We start from the raw sequence: 18,825 nt of genomic DNA on the forward strand, positions 1-18,825 counted from the left end.
AAAACTGAAGCTCTTGAGGTTAGTTTCGAGCAAAGTAAATCCTAATGAAATATCAAGGTAAAACACATAATGACTCGAATGAAAGGAGAAAGTGAACATGAAATTTTGATTCAAACAGAAAATGACGCATCAAACAATCAGAAGAGAACGCAAACAATACGCAAGGATGATGAATTGCAATCAGAATGATATGTTACGAAGATAAAAGTAGAATTGAGACATGAATTGACACTCCAAAGCTCAACCATCAAAAATGATTCAAAACACAGTATCCTGTATATACTTCGTATATTTACAGAAAATTACAACTAATTCTCCACTCCTCACTACTGTTCTATGTTAAAAATTTACACGGGTAAATAAATTCTTTAAATCAATACAATAGGCGAAAAGAAACCTAGCACAGCAACAAAAAATAAGGAAAAAAAAAAACCACCCAAAAATAATACACTTTCCCCCAATAGAATTGATAAATATTAATAAATGATTCATCTGGACGAAGCAACCCAAGGGCTACTTACAAGCTGCTTCCCAAAAAATGCACTGACCTCCGACAGCCCGTTCCAGAGGCTAATAGAACTCCACACAGCCTAATTAGATCCTATATTCACCAAGTGTAAAGACCTATTACTGTTACCATGGCCAAACCATGAAGCCTCCAACTCTTCCACTCCCAATCTTTGTGAGATTGTGACTAAATTAATAATCAACATTTCCTTAAAGAGTCAACAATATATACTAGGGCTGACTGAGATCACCTTGACTGATCCAAAAACAAAGATCAATACTGTAGTCCAATCTAAACTAGTCGATTGTGGCGACGTCCTTTTACAAAATGAGGCTGCATTAAACGAACATACAACCCATTTTTTGCTACCAAAGCATCATGTGCCCCTTCCTCAACTATCCGACCACCATTAAGTACAACAATATTGTCCACATGTCTCATCATTGCAGCTCTGTGGGCAATGAGAATGGTTGTTTTATTTCCCATAATTAGCGTATCCAGGGCTTCCTGCACTACTCTACTAGATTCTGACTCAATAGCAGAACTTGCCTCGTCTAACAGCAAGATGGGTGCATTTTTCAATACCACCCTAGCAATAGCTATTCGCTGTTTCTGCCCAGGAGTCAAATCTACACCCCTCATTCCAACATGGGTGTCATAACCATGAGGCAAACTACTAATGAAATGATGAGCATTTGCAATCCTAGCTGCTTCTTTTACTTCAGCTTCACTAGCATTATGCCTTGCATATATGATATTTTCCCTTACTGTAGTCGAGAAAATTACTGGCTCCTGCTGAACTACACCTAGATGGCTCCTCAACCATCTCAAGTTGAACTGCTTCAGATCTCTCCCATCTAGGAAAACTTGACCAGCAACAGGATCATAAAATCTCTCTATCAGAGAGATTATAGTGCTCTTCCCAGAACCTGATACCCCAACTACAGCAACAGTTTGACCACCCCCAACTTTGAGATTGAAATTGCTCAGCACTAGGACTTCTGGACGTGTTGGATAACAAAAATCAACAGTCTTAAATTCTATGCTTCCATAAACATTAGGCGGTTTGAGGGCAGAGGCATCATCTGGTTCAATCTTAGGCACGCGATCAATGATTTCAAATACAGAGATGAGAGATTTCCGACGTTTAAGAATGTAGGGAGCTAAACCAAATGGCTCTACCAGAGCAAAGGTGGCGAAGGAGAATACCATGTATTCTTTGAGAGCTGTAGAAAGATCCATGTACTTGTTCTTGACAGATATCCCCGTGTACCACAAAAGAAGTGCATTACAGGCAAATAGAAGAAACTGAGAAAAGCCAAAACCAAAACCAATTGCCATCCCATGAAGAAAGCTCTTCCTGAGTATTTTCTTCAACTGCATTCTGTAGAGCTCCATCACCTTGTTTCCCGCACAAAAAGACACAACAGTGTAGATATTTCTGACTGCATCTTCAAGGACTAAAGATGCTTTTCTGTGCATTTCTTGAATTCCACTAGAAAATCCAGCAAGCCATAATTTCTGCAGAGCAAATTTAGGAACTGATCAGACTATGAAAACATATCAATAAAAAAAAAAAAAAAAATAAAAAAATAAAAAATAAATAAATAAAAAAAAAAAAAAAAAAAACTGATGTCTGTAAGTAAAATCAGTAAAATCTTCAAACTTTGATGTGGAAGTCTAGTGGAAAACAACCTTTCTGTTATCACAGGTAGGGTTGTTTAGATTTTAGTGGCACAGGGATATATGTTGCTATTGTTGTAATTTTAAACTAACCAAAATTGGAAACAAAGATATAATTGTGCAACACAAACCTACAAATAAAGAATTTCCTAGAAATATGGTCATGCTATTAGTAAAATGTGTTCATTGAACAGGGCAACCAGCTAAACACAATTCTTCTCAACTACTCCCTTTGTCCCTAAATACTTGAGCTTGACACACATATTAACCACTTCATAGTTTTAGGTGGTGATTCAATTATATTATTTGACATCTCATTTAATTGTGTAAAAGTGGGTTGTATGCTAAATTGTTAATAGCTATGTTACTCGGACTCTTTCATTTACCTCATGTGTCCGTGTCGACACGACTCGTGTCGGACACCGACACCGACACTTGGACACTTCATTTTTAACTAAAAAACACAATTTTTTTCAAGAAAATGGGCGAGTCCGATACTTGGACACCCGTGTCTAATTGGACACTTAATCCGAGTCCAAGTAACATAGGTTAATAGTTCTTTATTCTTTATTCTTTTTTTTTTTTTTTAATATACTTTTTTATTGAAGTTAATGAACTAAATGTGTTTGTGGGATTTTTTTTTTTTTCCTTTTATTATATAATTAGTAGGTAGTGAGGGAAAAAAAAAGGCAGTAAGGGACCTCCCTTTCTCTTTAGTAAAATACCATAGTTTGAAACAAACTCCTAAGACGGTGATAAGACGACTAAGTATCCTTAATTACCAATGCAGACTTGTGGGGACTGGGAAATGACCAGATATATAGATGATCTGCTAAGTGCCATTATGAAATATAGGCCTCTTTAAGATGAAAACTGCCTTACGAGACTAAATGACCATAATAATAAGTTAATAACCAGCACAATAAAGGGAAAACAACATTTTTGACATGTTATCAAGGGCTGTTTAAAAGAGAAAAGTTAGCAATTCACCACACTATAAGCTAGGCTTTAGTAGTTCTACAAACTTACCAATAGTCATATATCAGCTGTCAGCTATTAGCACTGTTTAAACTTATTAATAAAGAAATTGCAGTAAAACTAAAGGTTCACATGGCTAAAGCACCGCACATAGATATTTGAGAAACAAGGACCTGAATAATTTGCTTATGACAAAATATTGGAAATTCAAATGAGTAATTATACTATGGAACTCTAACTCTAACCGCCAAAAAGCCAAACTAGTCTTTCTAAAATTCTAACAAAAACCACTCCAAAACCTAGATACGAACATCTTCTAATTAATTTATACCAACTAGAAGGGAGCAAGTCAAACCTGTGCAACAGCAGAGATGGTGAGGACTGGAAGTGTTGCTAGAGCCACCAGGGCTAATCGCCATTGTAACAACATTCCAATGAGAACAGCCACTATTACCGCAGCACTATCTTGTATAAAGATAGAAAGACGATTACTAAAAGCAGCACGAACAAATGTTGCATCATTTGCCAATCGCATGGACAAAGTGTCAGCACTATTTTCCTCATCATCAAACCATCCAACTTCATTTCGTAGCATAGCTGTAAAGCCAATGGACCAAAAGTATTACATAAACAAGATAGATGTGGTTTGCACAAGTAAGTACCATTTGAAATTAAGACATTGAAAACATAGCTCAAATGAAGAATTAGGTACCTGAAAACATCATCCTCCTGACTCTTTCAGTCATTTTCTCTCCCATAATACCAAAGTAAAAATGCTGCAAGAAGTTGGCAACCACAGTCACAATACCCATGCATGCAATGATCAAGCACCATTTGTCAACCTCATGCCGTAGATGGTGACCTTCACTAAATCTGTAGTAAGTGGTTACTATCAATGCAATAACATAAGCAAGAAGAGGATTAAAGGAACCAAATATAGCTGCACCAATGCTTCCTAAAACTGCATACAGCCATTCTGCAAGGCTAAGCTCAACTAGCCTCCAAAATGAAGGTGGCTTACGATTTTGCGAATCCTTCTTTTCTTTAATTGTCATTGGCATGTCATCAATTTCACTATTAGGGCGACTAAAGGTTTGTGAATGGGAACGTTCATTTTTGGGATCAGATGTTAAAAGTGGTGAAACAGGAGATTCAGGATCTGATGCATTAGAGGTTTGTCGTCGTGCAGCTTGAACATCAATTTTTGGTAACTCTGGCAATCTCATTTCAAAACTGTCCTGCCTAGTCATAGATGGTTCCTTCTCTGCTTCATCTAATAAATTGCCATTACCATTTTCCCTTAACTGCTCAGGAGGCGGACTTCGACAATTTGGTGACTCTAGAGAGCTGAAAGCAGCATCTGACATCCGAAAAGCATGGCCACCAGAAACTCTCTGAAGAGATGGTGATTTTGCCATTTTAGGAGATGATGATTCTTGGAAGTTGTGGCTTGCAGACAAGTCACCGTCAATCTGGAAAGTTGCTCCCTCTTTATACTTCCTTACTGGCATCCTGTAAAAGGAAATTTTGGAAGTAAATAAAGAAGAACTTTACAAAATCTTTTAAAAGTTCCTAAAAGCAAGCAAAATAATTTTAAGGGTAATGCTATATGTAGCCCTTAGTGCTAAGTATAAGCATTTAATATCTTTCCTAATTTGGTATTAATTTAGAAATGCATGACAAAATCATGAGCAAATCAATGTAAGTAATGTATATTCATTTGTTTTTTCCTTTTTTAGCTCCTTATATATAGTCCCAAGGGCTATGTATAGCATTTTCCTAACTTAATAGTCGTCTACGAACAAGCCTTAGAAATGTACATAGCCAAAAATTATTAACAAGACCATCATCAGCAAAAGATTCACCACGTGAAAGAATGAGGAAACAGTTCAAGTGCATGCTGTACCTCCTAGGAAGTTTGGCTGCCTCTTCACATTTAAGAAGTTCAGCATAAAGACCATCCAAGTTCAGTAATTCATCATGTGTGCCCATTTCAACAAGTTGACCCTCTTCCATGACAGCTATGTAATCAGCATTTTTAATTAAACTAAGCCGCCTGGCAATTATTATTGTGGAACGCCCTAACATAAGAAGATCCAATGCTTCTTGAACAGCTTTTTCAGCTTCAAAATCAAGTCCTCCAGTGACCTCATCAAGGAGAAGAATAGACGGATTAGAGAGCACTGCCCTTGCGATTGAGAGCTTGATCTTCTGCTCTTCTGTCAATGCCAAACCAGCTCGGCCCACCTGGAAAAAACAATTAATTGTGAATTGTGATGGAAATGTATGTGGGGTGTGGGTAACACCAAACACAAGGGATCCAAAAAAAAAAATTAAACATGCATTACAGAGGCAAACCACATGCTCCAAATCAATAAAACATGTAAATCAGAAGTTCTACCTGTGTATCATATCCTTTCTCAAGTGAGCTAATAAATGTATGCGCATGTGCTATTTTAGCAGCTTCTTCAATTTGATCTGAAGAAACAGATCGCCCATAAGCAATATTGTCTTTGATACTTAAGCTTAGTAAAGCTGGTTCCTGCGTAACTAGACCGATTTGACTTCTTAGCCATTCGAGTTGGAGATTTTTTATATTCTCTCCATCAAGGAGGACTTCCCCTGCATCAATAGAAGAAAAAACATCATAAACATTGCAGTGTATAGGATCACAGCTGACTTCAGTCAGATAACAAGAACAAAATTTTTGACACACTGAAGAAAAGAAGTCATGTTACCTAATGTAGGATCATAAAAACGCTCCATGAGAGGAATGATACTGCTCTTTCCAGAGCCATTTCTCCCAACAAGTGCAACAGCCTTTTTAGCAGGAACAGTGAGGTAAAATCCGCTTAGGATAGGTATTTCAGGACGAGACAGATAACTGAAATACACATTTCGAAACTCAATGTTACCCTGAACAGAAGCTAAAGTGTTCCCATCATGATTTGTAGTAGAGGATGAACGGCTTATCATTTCAAATAGTCTATAAGCAGCAATCCGTCCTTGCTCAAAAGAATAGAAGTTTGTTGCTGCTTGATTCAACCCGCTGAAACAAGGGAAAAAAAAAAGGTAAATAACTCAATAAACAAGTTTATGATCAGCTAATTAAAAGATATCAATAAAACAAAGATTCTTACAGGCCACTCAAAATCACAGCAAAAAGTGCTGCAATTATTTCACCGCCATGAGCTTTTCCATGAGTCACTAAAAATCTTCCTACCCAAAGCTGCAGCGCACAAGAACAAATGGCCAGTCCATATGTAAAGCCAAGCCCCAGCCCTTGCACAAGACTAATTAATATACCATATCTGAGGGTTGCTTGAAGCGATGTTGCATAAGAATACTTAGCCAACGTTTCATTTGTGAACGCATATAGTGTTCTAATGTAAGACACAGCCTGCAAAAGCATTGAGAATATCACAAACACATCTTAGGAAAAAAAATAGCATCAAAAGAAAACTTGACCAATGTCTCATTTGCGAATGCATACAATGTTCTAATGTAAGACAGCCCGCAAAAGCACTTAAATCATCACCACTAAATTTAAGCAAAACGAACATCTTAAGAAAATGTCACATAAATAGAGCCAAGCTGAGTTATTATCAACAGACCACAATATTATACCGGACATGAAACATACGTGCACTGCTCAAATTATATCACACGTACATGCATCAGCCTTAGCATTTAAAGTCTTATGATAAGTGACATTTATCACATTAAAAAGCATATCATAATGTAAGTAGACTATTATCATATTTGTGGCATGTAAATATCAAGATGAATCCACTCAGATTTTTAGTACAATTTAAACATATTTGGTCAGACATGTCAATCTCATGAGTAAAATTATATGCCAAGTAATAATGGCATATCTTGCCCGAGGAAATTCATAATTCAGCCGATACTTAAAAAAAAAAAATTGTCTTTGGAAATAACAATTACAGAGTACACACAAGATTCAAATATTATGGCTGTATTTTTACAATTTTTTTAATCGGAAAAGATGTTTCTGATTTCTATAGTGCAAATAAAACCCCTTCCAATTGTAATACCTTCTTTCTCTACCAAATTCATTCCTGTCAACCCAAAGTAGAGGCAAAGTTCATTGGATGCTTATATCAAAGACCACCAGTACTGGCAAGCAATAGTTACCCTACATCTCCAAGTCTTTTCTGACGACAAAGATAGTCCTTTGGAACTTAACTCCAATTGGAAACGTTTAGACTGGATCTAGAGTGTTGTACTGCCTTTGACAACATTGGAACTCTGGTGGCTACTCCAATTGAACAATAAGATAGTGTTGCCAAAGAATGGGGTCAAGAATATACACCAAACAACAAAAGCTAATCTGTATCTAGTATCTACACTAACTTTAGCAATCTCCCATTTTTTTAGTGATAAAGACAGTTGGTTACTTGTGTTCAGAGGTGGTTCACAAGTTTTATATATGCTAAATTCGTTTCCTGAAATGGTTGCACTCGCTGTTTCACAACCTACAATGCATACCTTTGACCATCATTATCTCTAATTACGTATTAGTAAAAATTATAAAAATACTAAACAAGACCCACATGATAATATTTTGATAATTGTATCAATGGCAATATTTGGTCAAAAAATTTCAAACTAACGTCAAGAAGTAAAGTATGAAAATATTATGACAATACAAATCCTATCATAATCTTGGGTAGTTATGAGTAGATTAAGGGGGGAATTTGTGCTTCTCTCATTTGAAGTAATCTCTCAATTGAAGTAAGCAATTTTTCTTTGTTCCAATTATTTTTCAATTGAAAAATTATTAAGGTATAAACTGGGTTTGTTATAGGTTTGAAAGAATACAGTAATAAACTCTACAAGCAAGATTCATTCACTTTAGTTATTCACATGCATACTTTTTACTACCAAGGTGTTATCTTTTGTCTAGATTAGTACTAGTAGTCACGAGGAGAAAATTAAACGCTTTCTGGATCTAGCTGCTGAATATCAGCTCAAATTCAGCAGCAAGTTCTCTCAAGAAGGGAAACTTCTTGAATGAGGATATGTTAAGGCTTTTTTTAGACAAGCAATGAAAGCATTGAGACTCAAACAAGGAATTAGCCTTTGTTAACCTTGCCTAAGCTCTTTCAATTGTCAGAGAATTCTAGTAAATAAAGTAAAATCAAGTCTAGAATGGACTGAGGATTTTGTTGTTACCACTAGTGAGATAATAGAAAAGGAAGAGAAACTTGTGAACTACTCGCAATTAACTGAATTTTAAAAGAAAATCGGAGGTTCAATGAAAGGAGGGAAAAGATGGCTCCTGACGTTGAAATCATATGATGTTTATGAGAAGTTTGAAGGAAAAAAAAAAGAGGATCAGCAAATGGCAAGAGAAGGCTCCCAAAGTCATAAATTAGGTGCAACCAAGCCTCCTGATTACTGAACAAGAGCAACACACCATTGTACCATACATCCATACCAACAAAAGTTAAGGAGAAAGTTGCAGGCAATCCTTCAGCTATATAGAGTAAGGTCAACCCTCTTACTCCAGATCAAAGAGACAGCTTTATGGACAATATTTTGGTTTTAGGTCAGAATCGCCAGGAGAGGAATCCAAACATAATTATTATGCGATTGTTAGGTCCACTGAAAGATTGTAGTGAAGGTAAGGATAACCATACTCATGGCCAGGGTGCAGTTTGTAGCCATGAGTATGGCTTATCAAGAGATTTCTTGTTACAATTTATTTGCAACTCCTTCAAGTGATCCCTACCATCCTCCAGTTCACCCAAACCATTATTCAATCAACGAAGGCTCTGCCTGCAACTTCCTTCCCATGATAACAGTTTCTTCTCCAAGATAGGGATAAAGTCAGTGCTTTAGAGATTCCTACGCTACTAACAGCTCTTCGTTTTGCAGGAACACCATTGGCTCCAAGTAAAGATCACCATGCAATGCTAGAGACATTTTGTACCCTTGCTGCAAGAGATTAGATGCCCCTACTGGCCTACCCCCATCTTTCATTGTTTAACAATAAGGATGAAAATTAGTTTGCAACTCTTCCATCACTAATTATTTTCTATGTTACATGAACCACACTCACATTACACCTCTTTTGTGTAGATACTTATGACCATGCAAAAAGCAATTCTTACCTTGAACCACACTCACATTACACCTCCTTTTTCTTCTACAGACCCACCTTCTTAAGATGAATGACTAGACTTCCTAATAACACATGATGTAGCATACAAGGAGATCAATCAAATTGCGGGGAGAAAAAAAATGGCATATCCATGTTGTCTACAGCAAAGTACAAACCACAATATGAAGAAAAGTATATTTTCAAATCACTATTTAACTAAAGAATTTCTAGTTTTGCTATTCAAGAGTTGGTTCTAAAAGATGAAAAATATAAAACCTGTTCAGCAATGCTCGCTGCTTCTGCATACGCATCCTGGATATTCTCCGCAAGCCTGTGAAGAAATATATTCGAGATTCCTCCCGCAGCAACAATGAATGGCCCAGTTGCTAAAGTTATAAGGGCAATCTGCCAACAGTTGATAAATCCAACAACAAGACCGCTGAAAAATGTTGCCATATTGTGGATATAATTACCAACCTGATGCCCAAAAACATAGTTATTCAGAAAATGAATGAAGAAAATAAATCAAACCACTTAAACACATTATGATCACATAAGCAATAAAGGGTACCTTTTCACTTAACGCTGATTGAATAAGCAGCACATCGCTCAAGACTTGGCTAACTATGTCTCCATTGTTTCCATATGTATCAAAGAAACTTATATCTTGATTTAGTAACACTTGTACATACTTGGATCTGATTACAGCAGTCTGTCGCTCGCCAGTAAGAATCCAACAGGTCACCTCTATAAATGGAATATGTTAGCTTTGATGACTTGAGCACATTATAATGGTCTGGCCTGATGCTTAAAAAAATGATCGAGGCTTAAACTTACCAATCCACCCAGCAGCAAAAACGCCAGCAGCTATATAGACAATCCTTAGAGTGAGCTGCACCATGGAACAGAAGGATTAATTAGTAAGTTCTCCAATCAATAAATTAAGATATCTTCTATAATCAATTGAACCCAAATTTATCTTTGAGTCAGCTTAGATTGAGAACTTGCTGATAACCAATCACTTTAAAACTTTGTTCATCCTTCTTGTAAGTCAAAAGCAAGGTAGGGACTAGGGAGAACTAACACAAACCAACTAGCTAGACAATTAATTGTTCAGCATCACATGTAAACTGCACCATACATAATATTAGGGCATGCTTATTATCATTTTTAGTTTTCGGTAATTTGTTTCTTATAAAGCAAAAAACAAAATTATGAAACCACAAAAAGTAGGTTTCCAGTTGTTTGCTCACAGTTTAACATGATTATCATAGATAGGACTTATTTTAAGTTCATTGTTCAATCTAAATCATGACTTTCAGAATCAAAAAACTGAAAACTGGCAGTGATATGAAACGGTCCCTTAGATTCTAGTATCGTTTTACTAAGAAAATGGAAGGAAAAGAAAGAACAAATTCTACCAATAAACATACTATGAAATAAATCTTAGGGAAAAATGCCTTAGAGACCATGCTTGGAATAAGGAAATTTTGGATGAGGTAAGTTGAAGGTGGTGGTGAATTGGTGATTAAAGGAAAAGGCTATGTTGGGAGCTATTATCCTTCATATTTAGCCCTAGAGGAATGGGTAACTATTATCTGGATTAAGAGGTAATCTATTTGTCGTCTCCTTTCCACCAAATACCAACAATCACAAACCATTCACAATCTCTTTGTCTTTATCCTGCTATCCCCTTAATTGATATACCTCATTCCAAACTGCCAATCTACCCAAACGGAAATTTACTCATTGAATGCCACCTAGATAAGGATTTACCTATATTAATCACTTATATTTGGTTTGGGGATAAAAATTTAAAATTCAATCCAAAACATCAAGTTAAAAAACTTTAAAACATCATTAACCATAAGAGTATATAACACCATACAGGAAATTAGTTCTCCGCCTGTGGAATCCAACACCTCAAAACACTTATATGTCAGGCATGTGTTTATAAAGTTGAATGAAACTTCAAATTTCAACATGACTTCATAAGAATCAGCCAAAAAAAACACAAGAGACACAAGGTGGAAGTTTCTAATTGAACTTTCTATACAGATGCCGTTCTTTAGGGCAAGCCAGATTTAAGTGCTTTTTTGATGCAATGATTGTATATTCCGTTCCCATGGGCGATTAGCTGGCTCTAATATACATAGAACTGGCCCAACAAGAATAAACCTGAATTTACATCTAGACCTAGTTCTAGTATAGCGCTTATTCCAAGTAAATGTAAAAATATGTGCACAGACTTGGAAGGCTTTAGCAAAAATTCTATAAAGGTACTTTAATATATAGTGCTTAGTCAAGTTAAGGATTTTTTTTTTGATATAGTATTCTAATTTTATGCTGACTATTTTGCAACTTATTTCTGTTATTAAGCTGGAATTTCAAATATCCTTCCAACAAGGGGACTTTTATTTTAAGCTGGTTGAGATCAGGCACTAGCGCCTTATTTGCTCTAGGCAAGGCGCATTCTAAGAGGCGCACTTGAGGGGCATGAGGCGAATATGAGGTGCATATAAGAAAATTTCTTTAATTTTCTTATATTGTGTGCCTCACTTCAAAGAGGCGCACTAAAGAATGCCCAAGGCGTGCCTAGGCGCAGTGGGACCTTTATCGCCTCATTGCGCCTTGAGCATCTTTATACATTGAACAGGAGCAAGTGTTTTAACAACGCTAAGAGTTCATGCTTGTGAGTTTTGGACAGAAATCATGCTACGCCTATACATTAGACCCTAATAAATGAATCATTTAGATTTGAGCATTTAAAGATATATTTACAATTTCTTTGAACCTTATTATACTCTCTTTGAATTCATGAGTGGAAATGAAAACAAAGACTTGTTGTGTTAGTGTGTGAAACCATGCAAGTACTTGTATTCAGTGTGTGAAACCTGATCAACAAACTATATTCCTAAACCCTTAGCCACAAAACCTACCAGAAGCTTAGACTTTCATGTTGAATCCTAACTTTTCTGGTAACTTCACAGCCTGGTTTGTCACTGGCCCCCATCACTGCACCGCATTTACCTATTACAGTGAATCAGTGCCACGATACTTTACTAACTTTAAGACTTAACCAACCCCTCCCCCGGATCCTTCCTTCCTCTAGAACCAGTGAGGCTAAGTCTACTATACTAAAAATAATATTTAAAAAATTCATGACAATGGCCTTCAGTGGTTTCTCCTATAGATTGTCATTGAATGTGACCATGACTGGTTCTTTAAGTGCACGAATGGCATCATGTAGAGAGGAGAGGTCCAGAGGAGTGAGAAAGATAACAAAGAGCAAGTTGTGGATCAAATAAAGGGGAGGCAAGGGAAGAGAGGAAATACACAATGGGGACGACATTAAGAAAGAATCATAACCATTATCCACATAAGCGTATCCTAAATATTAGTCAAGACACTCCCTTGACCATGTCGAAGTGTCGAAAATTTAGGATTGAGGTGTCACACACTCCGACACCTCGTCAGAGTCTGAGTAACATTGATTGATAGGCTGAATTCTACACTAATATAGTCATAATTGACCTAGCTAAGTTAAATTGAACTTTTTCTTGGACAATGGGGTTCATATATTGTGAATTTTAGACAAGCACACCCGTCAAAATGGTATGTTGCAATAGCTATCCTCCTCTTCCTCACTAGTCCTAATTGATCATGAGATGGTTTATAGTACAATTGATTAAGATGTAGCTTAGTGGAGAGAAAAGAAAAAAGATTAAAGGGGTAGATGAGAAGTGGTGCAATGTTAAGGTGACCAAGGTGATACACTGATGCCACGGTAATATAGGGAAGGTGCCTCCAATGGGGAGGTGGTGATGATACTAGCTTGGATTTGCATAATGGAACTCGAAACCTTAAGGGGAGGTGGTACTTAATTACATGGAATTCGAAATATTAAGGGTTGGGAGGGATAGGAAAGTGAGCACAAAAATGGAAACCCACAAAAATAATGCACCAAACACTTGGTAAGAGAGTGAGCATTTCATTTTTGCACTACGCTAAATGATGGAATCAATACGGCCACACTCCTCTTCTTCACAAAACCGTACAATTTTGATTTCTTGTGAATATCCAAAAATCCATCTTTAGTATCTAATAGACTAATACAAGAAAAAGGTATACAGTATAGACAAATCTTCACCCAGATCAAGATTCCTTCAAGGAGAAGTATATGACTAACAATGGGCAACCGGATAAAATACTATGTGACGCAAAGAAACAGTACAAAAGATCAAAAATTGGAGAATCAGATCATCATATAGGCTCGTATCAATTGAGGAAGAAGAAAAAAAATATATATATTCATCTTTGTGAATAAGGAGACAAATCCATCATCTCTCCTCATGTAACTCCAACCTAAATGACAGTTTAACAAACACAAAACGAATAATCACCGGTTCAAATCTACCCTACGTCTATGCCAAGGGGCATTCCATCAACTAGCAATTGTGAATTTTCCCCATAAAAATTCTCATAAGTATCAAGGAAAGTAAGCTCTCTACACTCACTCTAGCTAAAAAATTCCTTACAATTCGGAACACAAATGTGATTCTTTCACACAAAACCACTCTAAAATCTCAATCTCATATATCAATTGTACACTCCCAAAACATACACAAACAAAATTTCATAAAACAAAATCAACAAACAAAAGTAAAAAAGCAAAAACCTAGGGTTTGAGCAAAAGAAGAAACACACCTCAATAAACCTACTATGCAAGTCCTCCTCAGTAACAGACTTCAACGAAAGAAGCTGAATAATCTGAGCAAAATAATGCAAATAAACAACCAACGCCGTCCCATGAGCAGCAGCAGCAAGCGATCCAACCGCCATAAGAAACCAATCAAGGTTGTCAGCACAAGCAAACAATCTCGAAAACGGAACCGCAGCCGGTGGCGGCTCGATCTCATCCTCATTGTCATCCTCCATTTCATCCTCCATCTCCGCCGCCGTCCCCGTACCTTCCGGATTCATATCCATGTACGGTGACGGCGACTCCGGTGGCTCCGATACTTCCGATACCGGCGTTAACGGTTGTATGTGTGGTGGGGACCACCCAAACAACCCCCGTGATATATTCATTATGTTATCTGTCTTCAAAATTCACCTAGATTCTCGCGCTTTCGAAGATATTGTTGATCGGAAATCACTGTTAGTGAAATTTTCTTACAAATTCTTTCCGATTTCTGCTTTGCTTGTTTCGAAAATGATTCGGAAGTTGAAACTGGAGAAACTAGTGATGAAATTGAGCAGATCTTTGTTGTTGTTGTTGTTGAAGTTTGATGTTTGAAGTTTGAAGGTTTTCTCTCTCCTGCTGTTACAGTAGTAAAACTCGGGCGAGTTGAGGTGAGTTGAGTAGGTGAGTGAGTCAAAGTAGGCGGGAGTGGGTTTGACTCGTCGTCGTTGAACCTTCTTTTTCTCTCTAAAACTAATAAAAAAAGAAAAAAGAAAAGAGAAAAAAAAGAAGGAAATGATTTTAGAGAGAGAATAAAAGAAGAGAGAGGAGAGAGAAAAGGGGGGAGAAAGGAAGAGGTAGGTTAACGGCGACGACGACGTTTTTCAAAATTTGTTTGGAGATTTGTGAAAAAGAAGGCGCTTTCTTCAACGGATGTTTACCAAGGGTATTTTTGGAATTTCACTAATGCGTCTAATTTTTTAAAAAAAATTGTATTTTATTTTTATTTATTTATTTATTTATTATTTGACTGGCATAATTTGTTTTTGTTTTTTTTTTTAATGTTAATTTACTTTATGGTTTGGAAATGAAAAAGGTAATGGGAGAGGGGTGACATGATTATAAATGGTGGTGGGTACTTTTTGTAGTGATGCCAATGAATTTCGTCTGTTTTTTTTTTTTGAAGGAATTTTTCGTCTGTTTTTATTTTATTTTATTTATTTATTTTAAATAGTTTTAAGATTAGAAAATGTAATGGCTCAAGAAATTATCTTTCTCTTTGATGAGCTTAAGAATCGTAATGTAGGAGGTGGTTTGACTTGCTTTTAAGTTGGATTTTGAAGTTTTTTTTTTTTTTTTTTTTTTTGTGACAACTGAGCTAAAAAATGAACAAAAAAAAACAAAGTAACCTAGGCCAAAATAAAATTAAAACACGAAATACAATAACTGACGACGACGAGCACAACCCGACAACCAGTGAGCTAAGATACCTAGGAACGAGGAACCTTACGAACTTGACAAACCAGGTGTAACACCCCAATAATTCTCTCTTTAAACCTCTGATGACCCTGAACAATATTCAAGAGAATTACTGGCGTGCTACCGCCACGTGTTCAAACGTTAAGGCTTTATCAGAAAATAGCAGCGGAAAAACTAAATCAGTTATAAATAAGTTTCAAAACCAACGAATGAAACCAAATTAAGTCATACAACTTGGAACCATTAAGGCCCTTATTCAAAACCCAATAAAAGTAGTAAGTGATTAAATTCAGTGTTCAAATAAATTCAAACCCAAAAGAAATAGTGTCGAATAAAATCGAATTAAAATAAATTCAAACTTGCAAAAGAAATAAAATGAAACAACCAACTCTCTACTCAAGATCCCACAACCCTGATGAATGCTGCATGTGTAAGAACCTGTGGTAATTCTGCTCCCCAATATTACAAGTGTAAAAATTGGATCGTCACAGGGTCATTGAAAGGCGAAGGCCATGACCAAAGAAAGACACACAAAGCACACAATCAGCAAAGCTGAGTACATATAAGCTGCAAAATAAATTAAGAATTCCATAACATGCTACTAATAATCAATCATCATGCATCATTAAATTATAGACTCAACACACGACTCAACTATTTATATTACTAAGACTCCATTAATTAATAATAGGTAAATCATTATTTTTATTCATTGGATTACGCAATAGACAAGGTTGTCCAACCCATGCTCCATTTGGAACATCAATAAAAGAAAAATCTCATGCCTCCTTTCGGAAACATCAATAAACATCCAACGACCACGGGCGCGACTCCGTGACCGTAGTTAGTATGAGATCTCACCTAACTCCTAGTTTTGAAAAATATTTGAAATAAGAGACTCGTAGATCAGACGGCCTCGAGAAAAGTACACGGCTAATACCCCATGTACCCCAACCCCTGATTGTCATTACTCCAGATTTGCACCAATCCAGAGTTTTATTACTCATCCATCTTGTACTTTACATGATTTACAGGTTTAGACTTGGTGATGACTCATATGCATAACAATACAATCAATCCAATATCAATTCAATCAAGTAAAGCAACTTTTCAATTTCAATTCTTGATTTATTAGTGGCAAGCAACATTTATTATTTATTCCTTTACTACCTCGGTGTATAAACACCTTGAGTGCATAAGGCACCCCAAACTCTTAACCTTGTCTTATAAGACATGAACCATTCCTTTACTCATCCTATTTCATTAAATCATGAATGAGTAATAATTAAGTCATTTAACCAATCACATACCTTTGCCTCTAAGCGCACCTTGCATAATTAGAACATAACCAATAATTACAATAAGGAATAGTGCACGTCAAAGGGAATTCACAATGTATAACCAAACAATTTAACCCAGTCATCCCTAGACATGATACTAAGTTCTCGATTTGTCCTTAAACATGCACCTAAAAGCAAGGTTTTGTAACTTGTACGTACCTTGAGCAAACGAATTGGTATGCCACTTTACTAACTAGAAATCACCTTCAATAAACTCCTCTCCTAAGCCAAATAATAACATCTCAATCAATACCCAATCAATTAAATTTACAGCAATACTAACTTACTTTAAAACCTTCAAAATCCAAATCAAACAACACTTTAAAACCTTCCCTTTTGTTAAAAATTAAAGGCTTATATATAGTTCTTTAAATTTTTCTTCATAAAAACCTTAAAATACACTCTTATACATGAAATTTCAGCAAGTTCAAAGTCTAATAAGAATCTGAAAATTATATAAAAACCCCTAAAATCTCTCTTTTTAATGGGTGGTTAAACCCTCTTTATAAAACATCAAAAGTAGTACTTAGAAACTATTACCAACACTTGAAACTTCAATAAAAACATATATTTATGCTTGATTAACTTTAAACATAATTAATTTTATTAATCAAACTCAAGGATAATATTTTAAGTATGTAAAAACTTCGTTAAAATCAAAAACTGCCCGAAAATCTTAAAACGTGGTTTCCACATGGAAAACACTACTTTTTTGTCAAAATCGGATGAGTTTAGAACCTGGTCGGGATTAAAACGGGATTAATATTAACGAACGGAAATCTAAAAATTAAAACACGAATCTATGTGTTCAAAATAATCTGGAATTAAGTTAAACTAATCAGTAGTTATAATCACCAAAATTTCAAAACATCATTACTATAAAAGCCCTAAATCAATTGTTCATAAAAACCCTAAAATCATGATTTTCAATAAATTGAAACCCTAGGTTTATAATTCATAAAATATGAAATTTATAACATAAATATAATCTAAAATTTATAATCTTTATACCATTAAAATATAATTTGATACTAAAAATATAATCTTTATACTAAAATCAAAACCCAAAACAATTAAATTTACATTAAGCAAATTAAGCAAAATAATGAAACAAAGGAGGATGAAAATAAGACTAACCTTTTTGTGTGGGAAATTTTTGGAGATTCATGGGATATTTATAGGAGAGAATTATTGTAGGGTAAAAAGAAAGATTGGGCCTCATAAAAATAATGGGTCGATTAAGTAAACAAATGGGTTAGGCTTGTATGATTGGACATAAATTGTAGAATAAAGGTGCATAAAATAATTTGTTCAAATAATTTTCGACCCATATTAATAATTTGAAACTTTTGAAATTAAATTATGAAAATTAACAAATAAATATTATAAATAAAATAAATTTTCATTTATAAAATATTTAAAAATACGGGGGATTACACCAGGAGACTCTGAATAGAAAACCACAATTTCTGAATGAGCTAGAAAATCGAAATGTCCATATTCCCCGAACGAGGAAGAACAGGCAATAAAGCACAAAATCTGTATATATCCGAATTTTCAAAATACCCTTACGCAGTGCGTAATACAAGCCCCATACGCAAGCCTGCAACTCCGTCTGCAACACCGAGGCGGTAAAGAAAGCACGACACCCACCCCCAAGTACCTCCGAAGAATCGACCTCCCGAATTATCCAACCTGCCCCTGCTCTATTCGATGAACAATCCCAAGCACCATTTATAACCAAACAGACTGTAGGATCGATACCAGGTAAACCCTGTAAAGATACAACCTTCCCTGGCTGACTTGCCATAGAAGGAACCACATTAAAAAAATACAATCGAAGCCTTCCAGCATCGAGCACACTTACTTCGGGTCTTCCAATCAGTTGCTAAGTGGACAATGGAGTCCGGTGACCAAATAGCTTGAAGAAACCGAAGCTAATTGCGAGTAACCCAAATAGCCCACAATATAGCAAAGAACGACGAGATGCCATCCCAATTGTGCAACTTCGAAAATTGGGACA

At 35.9% G+C, this 18,825-nt stretch overlaps 1 protein-coding gene across 1 annotated transcript; it reads right to left on the reverse strand.

Moving 5' to 3' along the window:
* Positions 1 to 225: 225 nt before the first annotated feature.
* LOC145593535 (ABC transporter B family member 6-like) lies at positions 226 to 15,047 on the reverse strand. The gene is made up of 11 exons (XM_081649789.1): positions 14,007 to 15,047; positions 10,137 to 10,191; positions 9,871 to 10,046; positions 9,576 to 9,776; positions 6,310 to 6,569; positions 5,908 to 6,218; positions 5,571 to 5,791; positions 5,076 to 5,416; positions 3,882 to 4,681; positions 3,525 to 3,766; positions 226 to 2,029 (listed from the first exon to the last, which is right to left on the reverse strand). The coding sequence occupies exons 1-11, from the start codon at positions 14,388 to 14,390 to the stop codon at positions 800 to 802; spliced, it is 4,221 nt and encodes a 1,406-aa protein (XP_081505915.1). The 5' UTR covers positions 14,391 to 15,047; the 3' UTR covers positions 226 to 799.
* Between the last annotated feature and the right edge of the window lie 3,778 nt (positions 15,048 to 18,825).

The sequence above is a fragment of the Chenopodium album genome, chromosome 19, assembly GCF_948465745.1.
Source record: "Chenopodium album chromosome 19, dcCheAlbu1.1, whole genome shotgun sequence".
NCBI classification, from domain to species: Eukaryota; Viridiplantae; Streptophyta; class Magnoliopsida; order Caryophyllales; family Amaranthaceae; genus Chenopodium; species Chenopodium album.